Raw genomic sequence first — 19,050 nt, forward strand, 5'->3', positions numbered from 1 at the left:
TGACCAAAAGATAGTAAAATGAAGTGAGGCAAAACAAAACAACATATTATGTCCAAGAGTTTTTATTCCTGAATTCCATTTAGAAATGGCACAAATAACAACATGATAGCGTTCAAAGTTGGCAATAGGCAATTAAAAATGTTTATCTATTTACAATCTATTATTAGTGCAATCAGACATTAATGGTCAATGAAATGTGTGAGTAAACAATTCAATAGGCATTTTTTAAATTGAAGACATTAAGCTACAGTTTTAAATCACAAATTGAATTAAGGCTGAGCATGGTGTTCTTGTGTTGTGCATTCTGTGTAACATTCACACTGACATTACCAATCTTACTGCAAACTATTCGTTAATGTTAGTAGTAATAACACCTGTGCTTTTTTTATGATACGTCAAAATGTCTGCAGTAGAAAAAAAGCCTATAGTAACATAAACATACATTTGTTATGAAATTCTTCATCCAGATCTTCACAGTATTGTTCTGAACTCATCAAAAATGAAACTGGGCACATGGGCTTCAGCCACCTTAAGAATGTGGAGAAAAGAAGGAGAAATATGTTATTTTCCAACAATACATACAGGGGGAAAATGCTTCCTATGGATGTGTCTAGTTCAGGGAATGGTGCATGTATGTATTCTTACTGACAGACGGTATTATATGTTACTGTATAATGATACAGCTGCTATAGATATTAGGTTAGAATCATCTTTCAAAGCTCAGACTGTTATTTGCCACATTTTTTACACTACAAGCGTCATTACTCGGGTCAACGTTGTCCTACCTTGCGTGACAGTTTGGTGTACTTCACATAGTCCTCCAGGAACATCAGAGCTCCCACCACATCAGAAGGCATGTCTGGTATCTTCTGACTATGACAGGGTGAAATGGAAACTCAAACATTAGCTCATGAGGTCATAACAAGTTTATTTTCAAAAAAGGTATTCAGATCAAGTAAACAAAAAGAAGATTGTGAATATCTTTACTCAAAACTGCACAAAGGAAGTGTAGTAGTCGAGTTTCTTTGGTTACCTTGTGCACTGCTCCATAATAGAGCGGATGAACTGACCAATGAGGGCCAGGAACTGTTGTGTGTATCTGGAGTGGAACTGCTTGAGCAGAGTGAGCATGCCGAGCACAAGCGGAGGCCAGTCTACTGGGTCTGTGGCTTTCCTGCAGGTCATTCCTGAGAGAACCAAAGATGTCAGACGTGTGGTCAGTTCCATGTTGATGCAATGAGTCTGACATACTAACAGAAATATCCACCACAGGGAATCTGGTGTGCTCATATTCTCTAAGCCTTTCTGACATTTAACATTTCCCACAATAATACACTGTGTGCCAAGTAGAGTGCGCAGCCTGCCCAGTCAAAAACATTAATAAAATTATGTAACAGAGGGCTCAATTCAGTATTTGGAAGCTTTGTTATTTGAATTTTTGCATCAAACCTATGCGCAAAAAAAGCTCTAACTATAATACATTTTGACAGCTAATGCCAATTTAGATATAGCAGTTATAGATGTTTTGGAATATATAAATTATTTTGGGAATATTTAAAAATTACCACATGATAAGAAAATGATTGGTGTTGTTTCAGCCTCGTTTTCAGACATTGTGCATGGCACATTTGAACTCGGGCAACTTGCTTGTCGACAGTATATAGAGTATTATTTAAACACGTACGCCACCTACTCTATCCATTTGGAACTTCAGAAACAACGTATGTTTAACATTGGGATTAATCATGTCGTTTTTAACTGTTTTTTTTCTAGAACGGGTATTCAAAGCCTGTAAATGGTATTCGGGACAGCCCTGCAGCACTCACAATTATACAACTTAATCACTCATCACCAACCATACTTGCCTTGGTTTTTGCTGTACTGAAGTTTAGGCAGCTGAGCGATAATAAACAGGAAGTTGATGAGAGGGAAGTAAGGAAGGCGCTTTGTGGTTATGTAGATCTGTGAGAGAAAAAACAACAAAAGAGAAATAAACAGACAAAACAAAAAGTAGACAGAGTGTGTTTGTGCGGGTCTCTGAAATCAATGATTATTAGTGGGAGAAATAACGGCTGTAATCTCCACACCTTGTTGAGTGGGTTGTGAATGCCCGCAGCCTCCAGGTGGGCTGTGATGTCATACAAAAGAGTGTTGTCCTCTTTTGGGTAGGGCAGGGATGGGTCCTGGTAGTGAGCTTCAATGTCTGCCAGCAGAGACCTGGCAAGGTCACATTAAGAGTTGATAGATGAATAAAAAGTGTTTGAAGAAAATGTTGAATTAAAGCAATACTCTTTTACCAACTAGTAAATTATATTGTAACACAATTATAGACATATTAAAGAAGTTGCTGTGTAGGTTCTGAGTTGGTGAGACTGGACTGACTTGTTTAGGTTATCCAGGGCTGCAGCCAAGTGTTTGGAGTCAAACTTGCAGGAGTAGTTCAGTTCATTAGCGATCTGCTGTCTGAGAATCTGCATCTGACCAACCTGCAACAAACACATTGATGTAACCTTGTTTGTAAAGTAGTGTGTCTTTATTGGCATTGGCATGAGAACACCGGAGAGAGAGAGAGAGAGAGAGAGAGAGAGAGAGAGAGAGAGAGAGTTAAATAGAGATGCTTTAAACATTGTTAACAAAACGGAGCTCCTGTTTCATCTTCAAATAAAACACATCCCCATAAACGTGTAAGTTCAAATTACTAAAATGTATTTTCTACTCAAGACAAGAGAGAACAGCATGGAGCAGTACCTTCATGATGGCCTCCAAGTATGCGCCCCAGATCTTCTGGGTTTTGGCCACAGCACTGGCGTACACTTTGCTGGAGTTAGCTGTTGAAAAATGTAGAAGAAAATAAGATTATTTTCAAGGAATAAAAAGATCCTTGGACAGTTGCATGGTTTCCTAAATGATTACCTACCAACGATGCCCTGGACTGGGTTGACAAAGCTCAGCATGGCTTTGAAAACATCCACCACAGCTTTGTCCTTCAGGATGGTCTTCTGAATCATTGTCAGGAAGTTCTGATGGAAGAAAAACAGGTTGTGTAAGGCGATTACATATTCAGGTGTGCAAACTATGTGCAGTGAATATACTCTACAACCCCTACAAACCTAGAAGCAGTCATTTTTTTGCCTCTGGTTATTTCTATACGGGTGGTGGCTTCGTCACACACAAGCTGAGATTGTATTGCCTGCTAGTTACCTGAAGTTCCTTGACAATCATGAAGCAGAGGAGGCGGTCTAGTCCATTGAGTCCGAATGTACCCAGAGTGTTCTGGATCTCAGAGAACAGCCGGTTGTTGGTGACCTCCTGGTGGCTCTTCAGGTCATACCAGGTGTTCAGCGGGTCAATGTAGCACGTTACCCTGTAGAAAGGACCAAGGTTTGTCATGAGCTCCTAAATACTGGATGATTCAGCATCAACGCTTCTATGTGTTGTTCTAAGAGAGGCATGGAGGCATACAATTGCCAAATGGTGAAAGTACACTGGTGGTAGGCAATGCTTTAAAAAAAACGGTAAAGCTCCTAAAAAGCTTCAGTTTGGTACAAGGTCACTGGGAGATCACAATAGGTAAGGTCGCAGTAACCGTTGACCTCCAAAATCGAATATGTTCAAGTGAAGGTTTGTGCTAAACTGAACAGAAAATGTATTCTCCAAATATATGCTAAAAAGATTTGAGGTCACAGTGACCTTGGACCTATGACCTCCAAAATCTTCATCGACGAGTCAGAGACGACATTTGTGCAAAGTTTGAAAAAATCCACTCAAAGCGGTCACAAGATATCAAGTATGGCACGGGCAGACAACCCGAAAACATAATGCCTCAGGCCTTAAGCTGTCGCATAGAGGCATTACATACTAATATAGGATTTCAATTACTCAATTTCAGTTATATTTAAGGAGACCTACTTGGGATCAGTGATTCGGAGGATTTCTCTGCATAGCCGACCGATGAAGGTGGCAGACTCGTCCACAGAGGGAAACTTTGGGATGGGGATGTGTGTGGACTGGTGCACACTCTGCCAGTCCTGGATCTGATCCCAAAGCAAGGAGAGAAGCAATCAATCAACGGCCCATACTGACAAATAGACAAACAGCCGGTGCGTCTCCTATCGATTACAGAGGGATGAACTGATGGCGATGCACTATACAGAGGATGTGATCAGAAAGCGTAAAGGGTGTGCTACTGATTTGAGCCTGACCTTGGCCCTGAGGAAGCTGTTGCATTCCTGTTCCACGTTGTAGTTGATGATGCGGGACACCTCCTCCTGCCAGATCTTAAGGCCGTAAATGCTGACGTAGTCCTGGATGTACTCAAACGACCTGTAGAACCCGTCCATGGTGGCCGCCATATCCTTCAACTTGGGCATCAGCTCACTAGACTGAGGGAGCGGATGAATTTTATTAATTGCATCTTTATATTTGCCAGCGTTGTTATCCTTGACTCTGACAGGGCAATAGGTCATGCACATTAGTTCATATTTTGTTCTATACGTTAATCTAAAAAAATACTTTTTGAGGGAAACAAATTTGTCACAAATACATATTCAAGATTGATGATGCACTGTAAAATATAAATATAAAAATGTGCGGACATCAACAGATAGCAGATCAGATGTCTGACCTTAGCCTTTGGGTTGAAGATCAATCCTTTGTGGAGAGCATATGCGACCCTCTTCACCAGCTCCTTCCTGATGCCATCCTCCAGAAGCTGCTTAGGATCCACCTAAAGCATCACAGTGTGTGAGAAAGTAAAATCTGTAAACTGAACTGTAGCTGATTTGGAAAAAAAGGCAAAGGTGTTTTCATAGTCTATCATCGTGCAAAAAGTGACGTCCAGCTAACTTTATCACATGGTCTACCTTAATGATCCCAACTAGAGTGGTCTTCATCATCAGGATCCCCTCAGTGAAAATGGAGATGTCGTGGGTGAGTTTAGCCACCTGTGATCACACCAAGCAGAGAAATGGTGAGACACACAAATGACGGACAGAATCCTGTGAAAAAAATTAAAATCAGTCAAATTTCAAAGTATTGAGATAAGCTAAAGGTAGAATATTAAATAAAGTTAAATTGTACATAATCGGACAACTTTTCAAAATAATATGTTTCCTTCTCACTATTAAAAAGACAAATTCTCATTAATGGCTTCTTTTCTAATTTGTATTTAATATCAAAAGCTGAGAGTGATGTTTAAATATGCCAGTTACTATGATTGCCTCACAGTTAGATACAGTAGTAGTAGTAGTAGTAGAGTCAACATCAAAACAGAACACGAGGCCCTTTCTTTCAGCTTCATATATCATTCATTTCCATTACTTCTGCGACATGCTACACTATACTCCAGGAGCTACGTGCACATTGTAAAGTGTGACAACAGTTGATTTTACTTCATAGCGAGCCCCGAGCTGGGAGTAGTCCTTTAGCTTGTCCTTATCTAGCCGCGTGGGCACCTCCATGATGTCATGGATCTGAAGCTTGATGATCTTGGCCAGAGAGGTGAACATGCTCTCTGGGATGATCTGCAGCACCTGGACACCAGAAGAGACAATACTCAAACTTAGCACCATAATGAGTCTAACAGGTTTTTTTAATGGAGAGATAATTCTATGTTGGTCTTCAAAAGCAGCAGATGGTACGTCAAATCGTGTGCACAGCAAGGACGAGCAAATCCTCCGCCATAAAGTAATATGGCATGTGACTGATGAAACCAGAAGGTAAAAGCATCTTAACATAAATATTTGGTGGATGTTTTGAGGGTACATTTGTTAAACAGATGTTTGTTAATCATGACTGCAGCTGTTACTGCACAGTTACTGAACAATAATTTACAGCATAAAGAGCTCATTTGCTGGAGTTGTGATATAGAACCGTGTTCGTTTATGAGTTCCACAGGAAAGTGTGTTGAATAGAATAAAATAAAAAGCTTAAAATACACGAGCTACCTTTGTAAGATCATGGGTGAAAACATGACTTGATATATACTGTACCTTTCTGACATAAGCCACCAACTCTCCAGAGTAGAACTGTGAAACACTCAGCAGGTCAGCACTGTTGGCCTGGTTGATACGCAACAACGGAAGGTCCAACGCAGATGCCAACTGGCCACACACACACACACACACACACACACACACACACACACACACACACACACACACACACACACACACACACACACACACACACACACACACACACACACACACACACACACACACACACACACACACACACACACACACACACACACACACACACACACACACACACACCGAAATTATATTAATATCACAGGTAACAATTTTCCAAATGAGTGAGCATGTGTGCACAAACAGTCCTCACCTTCAGAAATGTAGCTCTCAGTTTGGTGACCATGGAAGGGTTAACTCGGATGCTCTCCTGCATAATTGATGTGAAGCTGCAGAATAAAACATAAACCAGAATAAAAAAATACTGATTCAATCTGCTATGTTGACAAAAAACTAAACACAAGAAGAAGCTGAGCAGACTGTCTCACAGCTCGTCTCTGCTTGACCATGTAAAATAAAGCTGTTACTATTGAGGCGCTTCTAATGTGAACTAAAGTCAAAGTAGAAAATAATACCAGAGAGTACAGCATTTGACTGAGCTGTGTAGCTGAGCTGTGTTATCAAACATTCATTTATCAATGTATTCACGGTCACTTCAGCCTCAGAGTTTGTGTATGGCTTTAAGGGGAAAAGGCATCAGCAAGGAAAAGGACCTGTCTATTATCTGCCACGCGTAGGACAGGTCTCCCACTATATGCATGGTAATGAGGACCTCTTCTTTGATGTTGATGGTGCGGATCATTTGGTGCAGGAACTTCCGGGTGTCAGCCAGGAACTGACAGACCTGCAGGTTGGACTCCAACTGGTGGAACTCCTGAACCTGAAGACCAAGAGAGAACAAAAATGTATAGACACACATATCTGGACAATTTTCTTTTTTAAACACAGCAATCAAATATCTTTTTCTTCTTTATTATTTATGTCTTTATTTTCTTGAAAATAAATCTCCATTGGCGTTAACACAATTTCTGGCTCAGTAGGATAATTCAGTGCTGGCACAAAAACTGTACCCATGGCCTAGCTCATTTTTGTAAACATTTGATGTACAAATTAATATTGAATAAAAATAATTAGTTTCAGTTCCTAGGGCTGCAACTAACGATTATTTTGATAATCGATTAATCTGTCGATTATTTTCTCGATTAATCGATTATTAATCGATTAGTGATTTGGTCCGTAAAATGTCAGAAAATGGTGAAAAATGTTGATACATTTTCCAAAGTCCATGTTGACGTTCTAAAATGTATTGTAATGTCCAACACACACGGATATTTCAGTTTACTGTCATAATAGGATTAAAGAAACCAGAAAATATTCACATTTGAGAAGCTGAAACCAGAGAATTTGGATTTTTTATTTATTTTTTATTTTTTTTATTACTCAAGACGATTAATCGATTATCAAAATAGTTGGCGATTATTTTAATAATCGATTAATAATCGATTCATCGATTAATCGTTGCAGCTCTAGTTCCTTTTTTCCCACCCGATAGACTGTGTCAGGATAGACACGACAAAATGAGGGCATTACAATCCACTGAGAAGTTTATTTAATGTATTCCGATGTGCCTATCCTTATGCCTTCCATAGAAATTAGTTTTGATACTGTTCTGCATTTATTGTTTTCGGATTCATATATTAAATGTATGGATGAAACTGGGGCAAAATCAATGTAAGTCTTGGATGCAAAATAGATCATTATCATTGTGTCGCTTACCTCCACAAGAGCCTGTATGAGCTGAACGGTCTTCCTCCCAGCAGCTGTGGAGTCCTCATAGTTCAAAGACTCGATCTGCTTTGAAATTTCTCTGAACCAGGCCTGTAAGTTCTCTGTGAGGAGAAATATAGGAGCGTATGACAAGAGGAGAAAGGAATTGTATCAATGTATATTTATTAAGACAAATTGGATCTAGAGCTAAAGTCTCAATGACATTAGGAAGTATGGCTGATGTTAATTTAATCCGCCTGTGTCCTTGGCACATTTTTTCCTTAGCTTGGCCTGCCTCAACATTTTTCTCCGAACAGTTTAAAGCTTAGTCTCATTTAAGCATTTGTGTTCAAACATGACATTTTTGGCATGAAAAAGGCTGCTTGGCTTGTGTTCCTTCCTTTAGTCTTTACCAATTGTGTGCTGTGCTATCCTCCACGCTTATCGTGTGACTCACCATTCTTCTCCACCCTGGTAAGAGGTTTGACGCCGGAGAAGACTTCGGCCAGCTCTGTCATTCTCTCTGATCCCTCCTTCTTATAGCTCTCCCATTTGATCTGCTTCTCTGTCAGCATCTGCTTGAACATCTGGAAAGAGGGACAGCACAGATGCTCGGCCGGTGAGGATGGTTTTAGACGGGTGAGACGTGTAATGAGAACATTAAATGTGTGTCCTCTCTCTCGTCTGATGCACCGACTAGATAATAGACGACAGAGCAGACACCTAACGAGGGAGACAGTAGGCTGGATCCTTTTGGAATGAGTTCGGCATTCATCTCACACTTTCACTCCGAGAAGGCTTAGCCATGTTTTCCCTGTCATCACTCCCATGATGCATTGCTGAAGAGTGACTCTCACCTCTTTGAGTGTGAACTCAAACTGAGCCGCGTCCAGCAGGAGCTGGAACAGGATCTTGGGTTTGTACTTGGAGTCGTTGAGCACTTGGTCTTTGATCTGGCGCAGTCGCTTGTTGTTTGGATCATAGGCTGCAGGGAAATGATTCATTTGTGTAAACTGTAACCGTAAACTAAACATCACATTTATCAATTCAGTTACATTGTGGCCTGAAAAGAAAAGAATGTGCTGATTGTTCTCACCCGACTCTGCAGAGTGCAGCATGAGCCAGCGGATGGCCACGTTACAGTCCCTCAGGTAGTTGAGTAGTTTGGGAATGTTGTCCAGGATGATCTCCTCCCTGAGAAACCCTTCCTTCAGCAGCTGCTGCACCTGAGGCCTCAGGCTCTCCATGCTGGCTGCATATCGAGTGGCCTGAACACACAGGGATGGAGATGTTGTTGGGAAGAATATCTTTCATCTTGAATGATAAATTATTAACTGATAACTCCCACTAGGGGCCATTAGGAAGCAGCAATGTTCGAGATTAAATGACACACTAAACGAAGATGGTCCTTCATCACTATGTGAGTACCTGTACTATAATATGGAAGCATATTTACTATCTCTTCATCTGTTTTTTACAAGTTTCAGTTTCAGTGATAAATAATATCCTTTTGATCGTTTAGATTGTGCATGGTTCTGTAGACACAGTTATCAGTCCCTGCGTACAACAAACTGCTACACTGAAGGGCTTTAATGGAGCAGAAGTCTGTGTGAACCTGAAGTCATTTGGGATGGTTTAATACCTGCTCTTTGATATTAGCAGAGTCCAGGGTGTAGTTGAGAGCAGTCTTGGCAGCTTTGTATGGATCCCAGGCCTCCACCAGGTTCACTGTGATCCCCATATAAATACTGATAACCTGCAGGCAGACAACACAAACACTTCAGCACAACATTCACAATGAAGAAGTGACACAAAGCAAAGACACAAAAGAAAAAAAGTAAATGCCAAATAAAACAAATGCCTGCCACAGTATTGTGTTCTTTATATTCAGTTGTAATCTGCATCTGGTGAACAACACTTGGGCCTTACCCAGTTGTCGGGGAAGTACTTGTCCACTATCTCCCTCATCTTGGCCTGCTGGGTTTGCAGTATAGATGGGCTGAAGTAAAGGCAGACATACAGCATGGCTGCCTGGTTAGCCAGCGCTGTGCTACGATGCTCTGGTAGAGGGTACGCAGACACCTGATGGACAGGGGAGTGAAATTTGATATTAGGTCCAGCCCATGATGATCTTCAGTTTCAGTCTATACCCATTCAAGCTGCTACAGTCTCATGTCATCTCTCACACAGGAAAAGGTAGCGCTAATCCGAATGGGAATTTTTTTATTTCAGTTATTTTTAAAGCTCAAAGTGATGTTCCAGCACATGATTCTCACTTGATTGTATATGTCGTCAGAGCGCAGCCTGCCGATGACCATGCTGATAAAGGTTGAACTGATAGGAACTCTTTGGAAGTAGCTCTCTGGGTAGTTGGCCGGCCGTTTGGCTCCAGGCTGACTGGAGTAGCCGGTGCTGCGCAGGAGCTTACAGATGTCATCCAGGTTGGAGTCGCCGGATGAACGGGCAGCACTGAAGAAAATGTGAAGCAACATTACAATGGGAGACAAGTCAATGACAGAGGCAAGTGAGGACAAAAGTTGTGTGTAAGGTCTTGGTATTAAAGCAAGCAACATTTGATTATTGAATTATCTTGCCGTACTGGATTAAAATGTTCATTTAAGTACATATCAGCAAGCTTCTGTGTGTACCCTCAATGCCTCTGCCTGGTTATTCTTCGGAGTCAGGTAAAAATAGAAGTGATATTTTAACCGAGAGGCAGAAGCAGAAAAATAAAAGAACATCAAGTACACCAACATCAAGTATATTGTTCAATCAATGCCCAATGCCCATATGAGTCAAGTCAAGTGAATCCACTTTGGCTGTGTGTGTGGCTGTGTGTGTGGCTGTGTGTGTGTGTGTGTGTGTGTGTGTGTGTGTGTGTGTGTGTGTCCGTATGTGTGTGTGTCCATGTGTGTGTGTCCATGTGTGTGTGTGTGCGTGTGAGAATCACTAGCGCACCTGTATCTATAGTAGGAAACCAGCATCCTCTCTCTGACCTCCCCTTCAATTTTCTGGTCAATAACCAGCAACATGACTCCATAAAGGAAGAGAGCCTCACACTGTGTGGAGAAGAAAACAAACACAATCAACTTCTGTCGATTCTTATTATCGTCAAAATGTCATTTAAAGGGCAAGGCATGGAAATCCATCCGGAAATCAGACGCACCGCCCGATCCATTCTATCATGAACACATCACAGAGAGACAGACTTCAAAGACGCAGCGTAGGCTTGTCCCCGTCATGTCACAAACTGATTTGCATCTGTGTCACTCACCAAAAGCTGTTTCCCATCCTCATTTAGCAGCACAGTCTCCAGGGTCTGCTGAATATAAACGCCTTCATGTAGGTCGTCCAAATACCTGAAGGGAGGAGTGAAACAAACCTTTGAAATACATCAGGTCTGAGATTTAGAAAATTGAGAAAAAATAGGGAGAGTGTGTCAACCCAATTGATGTTTTATCTGTTATCTGTTATAATAGGACAGCTCAAAGCAAGTTTTTTTTCTCGCATTTTGAAAGACTTTTCCTCTTAAATCGACAGGAACTGAGAGTGAACTTAAAAACGAAAACCCTAAATCCATTACCTGTTTAGATCCACTATGTATTTGTGGACGCTCTCAAAAGCAAAGTAGAACCTGGACAGGATCTCAATGTTGTTCTCTCGAAACTCTTCATCCAGATCTTGAAGCTCGGGTTTGGCTTCCAGCTTCCCCTCGTAATACTCCGGACCCTGGAGGAGAAGCAACAACTTCAAACCAATGTAATCCCATACTCGATCAATACTAATGTCTTTTAAGAAATGAAATCGAAGCTCCGGACAAATTTGAACAGCTGTGCCAATAAGAAAGCAATTATTTTCACAAGTCATATACACAGAGCTAAAATATTTGCTTATGCCCTGAGCTTAATAAGAAACCTACAGCAGTACGTACAAAGCCAATGCTGATTTGCAGTTATAACAGATGAGGCAAATATACACTCACCGGCCACTTTATTAGCTACAGCGGTTCAATTTCTTGTTAATACATATAACTTATTAGCCAATCACATCGCAGCAACTCAATGCATTTAGGCATGTAGACCTGGACAGGACAACGTATTGAGGTTGAAACCGAGCAACAGAATGAGGAAGAAAGGGGTTTTAAGTGACTTTGAACATGGCAATGTTGAGGGTACCAGAAGGGCTGGTCTGAGTATTTCAGAAACTGCTGATCTACTGGGATTTCCAGGCTAAACCATCTCTAGGGCTTACAGAGAATGGCCGGAAAAAGAAAAAATACCCAGTGAGCGGCATTTGTGTGGACGTAAAATGTCTTGTTGAAGTCAAAGGTCAGTGGAGGATGGGCATACTGGTTTGAGATGATATAAAGGCAACAGTAACTCAAATAATCACTTGTTACAACCAGGGTATGCAGAATACCATCTCTGAACGCACAACACGACCAACCTTGAAGCAGATGGGCTACAGCAGCAGAAGACCCCACCGGGTGCCACTCCTGTCAGCTAAAAACAGGAAACTGAGGCTACAATTCTCACAGGATCACCAATATTGGACAATAGAAGATTGAAAAATAATTCCTGGTCTGATGAGTCTCGATTTCAGTTGCGACATTCAGATGGCAGGTTCAGAATTTGGCGTAAACAACATGAAAGTATGGATTCATCCTGCCATGCACCATCAACCATGCCACGTTCAAAGTCCCTTTAACCCCCTTTCTTCCCCATTCTGATGCTCGGTTTGACTTCAGTACATTGTCTTGACCACGTCTAAATGCCTAAATGTATTTAATTGTTGCCATGTGATTGGCTGATTAGCTTTTTGTTTTAACAAGCCATTGAACAGGTGTACCTAATAAAGTGGCCGGTGAGTGTATATCCGCCTCCTTCTACTTCTCTACTAAATGAGGAATCTAATATTGACTACATCTTAATAAACATACATCATCATGCAACCTAGTAATTAAGTTGTCACTTAAGCAGTTGTAATTTAAGGTTTGGCCAAGGGGTAAGACCCTGGATCCAAATCACATAACCTACTTTTTACTATAAAGCATGCTGGTTTCCATACTGCAAAAAGCTATTGGATGTATTAGCCACGGGTAGTAGGGCATCTGGGGAATTTTTGGCATACTGCATTTGACATAAATGTATTTGGGACATCCTAAATTAATTTCTGGCATACTATATAGTACGAAATGGTATGGTAAATGGAAGGCAGGGAATTAGCTACAAGCTTGGAACATCTGAGATTGCCTGGCCCTGGTCAAATCCGAACCTTAAAGTAGCTGAAGTCACAGACGATGTCTCCATATTTCTGCTGGTCGCTCTTGTCCTTGAGCCTGAAAACGGCGGGGATGAAGTCAGAGAGGCGCAAGAGCTCGGCTATGATGGCGTTTCCCCGAGAGGCGATCCGGAGGACGGCCTGACCGCACAGGTTGTTCTCCGCCAGGAAGTCCACCATGGCGGCCCGAGGAAGAGGGGAGGGACGATGGACAGTTTACAGTCACACCTTGACCCTGTGTCTGTGTGCAGCAGGCTGATTCCTCTGATTCTCTAGCTGAAGAAAAAAGGGAAAGTCAGCAAGTTTAAAAGATAGTTCAATCAATGCTGGTTTGCATTTTCTGTTGTTCTTTTTAAATCAACCAGTTATGCTAGATTCATTCACCCTGCTGAATGTTCCAGGAGCAAGACATTGAATGCTACCTTTAAAGTATTTAGCTAATTACATTGGTATTACCTTTACTTAGCTCAGTATTCTACTATCAGAGGTCTTTGCATGAGAAAGGCTGGAGGTTTTGTAACCGGACATACAGTGAAACGAGCATTATAAAGCAATACACGACTTTATTGTACAACATAACTAAGTAAGTGTAACTTTCGTCCTGTTAATGTCCGTTTTCAACAATGAAGTATCACAATAGCCAGGCTTTTAAACACTCGTTTAGCCTTTAGATTGGTTTCTTAATAAATAGACATGTAGAGTGTAAAAGAGTGTAGTTAGCCAATATGGTTATTCATCAGCTAACTGTTACCATCACCACCCAGCTAACGCTAGCATATAGCCAACGAGCGACTATGATTCGCCTTGATGGAGCAGACAGACGACAACACTTGAAACAATGCATACATGTCGTGGCATGTGACTTTTTTTAAAGTGTTAATTGCATAATTTAAATAGCAGGACATGTTAAACGCACAAGACAAGTAGAAGAAATGCTTGCCTCTTCGAGTCTTCTCTCCTGTTTACTTCCTCATGACCAATCACATGACTTTACCGCTGCTGGGTATGTTTGATTCTGTTCATTCGGGTCGCCGGAGAAGAGGAGCGGTGTGATGACTGGTGCTTTTCCCCACAACCACCACAAAATTTAAATTGCGAGCCTGTATACAAGACAAGGCAGTATTCTTATTTCATTAAAATATATATAGGCCTATGTGTATATTAATACCGTATTTTACAATAGCTACAAGGCTAATTTGAAATAATAATGATTAGATTTAGATAAAGCAATCACATCTTCTAGAGAAATTGTGCACATGGACAAATGTATTGACTTCATGTGGAAATAATATCGTACATATTTTGAAATAGCAAAAATAGTCCCACATTAGGCAATATTAGCCTATTGAGTAGCCTAACCACAAGGGTCAGCTGCGTGTACACCTTCACGGTGCATTCTCGTCCTGTAACTCAGTTAGGCCTATGTGAGCATGTGTCTCTAGATGGCGACAGAGATCCACTAGTATACCCACTATGTATCTGTCTCTCTCACTGCTGCTCTGTCGGAGGCAATGCGAGTGAATGCAGATTTCTGGCTCCACGGGGATGCAGTGATTTGCAGGGATCGAGTAGCGTGAATAAGCCTGAACTGAAATTAAACCAACCAATTCTGGCAAAACTTCAACGATAATTCCTCAGGGGAGAGATGTAGTCTAACCGAGTCTAACATCCTATAGATAAAGCCTAGTCAACGAATGTCCTTCAAGCATACATATATTGTCTTGGAGACCATTGAAGGGACTTCTGTCACTTTGAACAGCAGACTACTCAATAGCCCATCCATCCTCTAAAAAGAAAACTTAAAAAGAGAAATAATGAGCCCTGCTTTGAAATAGTGGAGTCTACCGCCCACTGTGCATGACATGGCTGAAAAAGAAGCTGACAAGCTGCATGACCAACATGTGGTCAACATGGGTGAATAAGCATAAGCCCTCATGCTTCCTTCAAGTTCTGATTGAATAGGACTTTTACTGCCAATAAGTCTAACAGGCTGGCAGGCACTTCCTCTAGGCAGTGTGAGCCGGAGGTTAATAACAGTCATACGGGGAAGACTGTTTGTTTGACCTGTCACCTCTCTGTGTGTGCCGCAGTGAGGCCTCATCTCAATCCTAAACCGGTTGTAGTAGATTGTCTGTCCACATCATTCAACGTGTCATGGTGGAACTAGAGTAAATCCTTTGACGCAAGACTGCTGCATTGTTTTAATTGCCTTTTATCTTCACTGTAGGCCTATGCAAAGGATTCTCACTCTGCCCCAGGGCATTCATTAGTGCTAAGTGGTGATTGACAGGGAACCATGGGAGACATAGGGCCTGACATATGGCAAGGTGAATGCCGTTTAACGCTCTCTGAATAAAGCACCAGGTCACTGGAGCACCATTACTTCACTGCATTTTATAGTGGGGGAGACAAGGGAAAAAGACAGACAGGTGCAATTTAGATTCATAGCTCGCCTCCTCATTGACCCGGCTGTCCGCAAAAACTACAAACCTTGTCCCCGCGGCCGCTGGATTTATTACCCGTTTACCATCACACCAAGGTCACATTCTCTGCAGCACCTGAGGTCGACTGTATGGGCTTCCTGGGAAGCATCATGAAAGGCTTTCACTAATGAGGTCTGTTACTACACACCCGCTTTATTAACCTTCTGCCGCCTTAAGGGTGCTCTCTTCTTGTTATTGTTAATTGGTCTTTGTAGGATCTCATTTGAGATTAGCTTTTTATTGTTAAATACTAGATTGTCTGTTATGAATCAAATGCATGCTGTGCAGATAAAGGACACCATATTATAGACACAGGACAGCATCCCAATGTAATCCCGCCGAGCACCATTCCAAACACTTCTTGTGTACTCATTTAGCCGTGGACTGGAGAGTGACCAAATGACCCTGCTGTCTCTGTCCACTAAGAGCATTGACAGATTCTCACTTCTCATTCCAGGAGTTGGCAGGCCGCCGTTGACTGTTGGGTCAGGTAATTATCATTTGTCAGTGGAACCCTTGAGTTAGATGACAAATGATGATTGCCTCTTACTCTCTGAGCTACTATATGTGCTAACGAACACTGTAAATCAAGGAATTTGGGCAAAGTTTTTAAGAAAGAATGACTCAGGCTTTGCAAAAGTTGGTCTGCAAGGGCGTCCATGTGTATGTATGAGTATGTTTGTGTGTGTGTGTGTGTGTGTGTGTGTGTGTGTGTGTGTGTGTGTGTGTGTGTGTGTGTGTGTGTGTGTGTGTGTGTGTGTGTGTGTGTGTGTGTGTGTGTGTGTGTGTTTGTGTGTGTGTGTGTGTGTGTGTGTGTGTGTGTGTGTGTGTGTGTGTGTGTGTCTTGGTTGGCTGAAGGCACTGATGTGTGCGTCTGTCCCCCTAGGCCCCGAGTGCCCTTTATTAGCAGCGAGTTGACTCTATCCAGCTTGGATAGTGATTAAACCTTTTCATGGCGGGAACTTTCACACCGCTGTGAACTGTGTGAGGTGATTAAAGGCTGCTCAATTTGTAGTCCAGTCCCACTGCTATTCTCCCTCATTGATCTTTTGCAGGCCCTTGAAGTGAGAGCTCCACGCAGCAGGCTTCTCTCATTTGAAAGAGACAGGATACTGCTCTTTCTGTTTCCCCTCTCTCATGCCAGCAAATATGTCACCGAAATGCATCAAATCTAGTTACAGTTGACCATGTACGGCTGCTTTTTAATCACCTTTAGGTCATAACTATGTTGTGTTTCTTTTGATATGGGAACTTACAGTGTCCATGTCCACATATCAAGCAAAATTATATTCAATTTGATCGATTCAACTTTATTTCAGACACACTGGTCCATATCAGTATAATTATATAAAAAATATAACAACCATATTGCTTCCAATTTGCCATCTTTTTTTAAAGGTAATCGTTCGGCATTTTCTATCCTTGTATTGACAGTGTGGAGAGACATAGATGAAATGGGGCAGAGAGGGGGGTGACATGCATGTTTGAATTGAACCGGGTCTGCTGCGACAAGGACTCAGCCTCTACACCACAAGCGTGAATTTATACTAGAGTTGCCTAGAAATTTCACTCAGCATGGCTAAAAGAACGCATCGAAAGGAACTAAGTGAATTGATCAGTGCTATTTGATTCAATTTAAAGGGCTTTGAGGGTTTCCAAAAAAATGTATGTTGCCAAGGCATCCAAACTGAACAGTACACAATAATAGTGATATCAGGTTGTGGATCTGCCCTGTGGGTATTTATAAGTTTGAATCTTTGTCAAATCACAGAGTTTAATCAGTGTGTTTTACTTCATTGGTTGAATTACATTTTAGGAGAACGTGCACCTCTGTCTCAACCACACCTGACGAACAATGACCACAATTTCTGTTCTCTTCGGGTTGCCTTGATTTTCTACGTCTTCCTGATGTATGGCCAGTTTATGGTCACTGAGACTTGAATGCAGCTTGCCCCTGAGCACTATCATTACTTCTGTTTGCGATGTGTACACATTGAGCTTATTGCATCTCTGACCATCCTGGGGGAGGGATTGATCCTGCAACCTTTTAAAGTGTTTCTGGGGATATAACTTTCCCCAATACAAATTGAGAGTTTGAGGATGAAATGTGTTGTACGGTAGTCAAGTCGATTTTATTTATATTGCCCAGTATCATAAATTAAAATTAGCCTCAGGGGGCTTATGAGTATAATGTTCAGATTTTAAAACCCACGTGATTTGTGATTTGGCTCTGTATACATTAGACTGACTTGACTTGACTCCAAGAATGTTTCCACTTATAATTTCCCCTCAGATTTCACAGCTAAAACATAAATGGAACACTTTCAAAGAGACAAGAAAAGGCCAGGAGAAGGGTTCGTACATCATCTAGCAAGATGCCAAAATACTCCCCTAAAAGGAGTTTTGAGGCTGCCAAGAGGGTTCAGGAAAAATAGCGCCGGCTGACTGTGGTAGTGCTCTAATAGCACATATGATCAAGGAGCAGATGTTTCCTTTATTGCAAGTCATCACTGCTGTCATACGTATTAGCATACAAATGGCTTCTAGGTCTATGGAGACCTTAAAGTTATTGCATGTGTAATGGAACCTGATCTCTGCTCTGTGATTGAGATATTCCAACACACACACTCACACACACACGCAGACACACACACACACACACACACACACACACACACACACACACACACACACACACACACACTGCTTTGCACTTAAGGGGGTGAGTGTTTTGTGTGCAAGAAGCTGCCTACACATACACACAGTGTTTTTTTCTCCGTTAACATTCAGTCACAGTCATTTTATCGAGTGAATAACATCAGCATAACGGAAATAAATAGTAAATACGAAAATAGTGGTTATTGTCGCATTTATTATGGTGATTATGCATGAGACTTTCTGACACTATGAATAACAAAATAGTAGTTTTTCTCTCCATGTAACAACAATATCAAATTGATGTCTCTGTCCCTTCCAGGTGGGATCCTTAAACTCCACTATTACAAGGATGAGTATAAATGCAAACGCAAATATTCAACATTTTAACAAAACTACTGGGTGCCATATGCAAAAGGAATGAATGATTATTCCCCTTGACTTTCTAGCCAAAGAGTTATTTGCACCCTGTTCATTGCGAAGAAAGAATTCTAGTCTTTTAAAGAACATGGTATTTCACTTTGAATTCTAACAGAGTCTTGGGAGCATTTTTGCTGCTGTCACTCAGATATATGCAGGTCCTTATGACTGTACCACTTCACAGAAATGATTGCTGGGAACAGGAGGAGATTGACAAAATCCAATGGCATCATCCTTTCCATTCTTCGACTCTCGTTCAAAATGCAGGGCTTATTTTAAAACAATAGGTTTAGTGGAAAAAACACTTTTCGAGTGTCTGATGATATTTGGTACTACTCTGTAAAAAACATGTTTTTACTGTTTTAAGCTGGTTAGCTTGGTACAGAAACTGGAAAAGGTGGGAAACAACTAGC

General features: G+C 41.4%; 1 protein-coding gene across 1 annotated transcript; it reads right to left on the reverse strand.

Annotated features, from left to right (window-relative positions):
• Nucleotides 1–94: 94 nt before the first annotated feature.
• washc5 (WASH complex subunit 5) lies at nt 95–14,051 on the reverse strand. Its single transcript, XM_080040007.1, has 29 exons — nt 14,020–14,051; nt 13,074–13,355; nt 11,383–11,528; nt 11,074–11,158; nt 10,758–10,858; nt 10,076–10,268; nt 9,729–9,881; nt 9,442–9,555; nt 8,896–9,067; nt 8,657–8,784; nt 8,257–8,386; nt 7,809–7,921; nt 6,746–6,912; nt 6,346–6,421; nt 5,991–6,101; nt 5,391–5,531; nt 4,863–4,943; nt 4,625–4,726; nt 4,203–4,382; nt 3,910–4,034; nt 3,202–3,364; nt 2,918–3,020; nt 2,749–2,828; nt 2,383–2,486; nt 2,088–2,217; nt 1,866–1,962; nt 1,034–1,187; nt 786–873; nt 95–528 (listed from the first exon to the last, which is right to left on the reverse strand). The coding sequence occupies exons 2-29, from the start codon at nt 13,257–13,259 to the stop codon at nt 472–474; spliced, it is 3,480 nt and encodes a 1,159-aa protein (XP_079896133.1). The 5' UTR covers nt 13,260–13,355; nt 14,020–14,051; the 3' UTR covers nt 95–471.
• Nucleotides 14,052–19,050: the final 4,999 nt, after the last annotated feature.

The sequence above is a fragment of the Ammodytes marinus genome, assembly GCF_949987685.1.
Source record: "Ammodytes marinus genome assembly, chromosome: 13".
Lineage (NCBI taxonomy): Eukaryota > Metazoa > Chordata > Actinopteri > Uranoscopiformes > Ammodytidae > Ammodytes > Ammodytes marinus.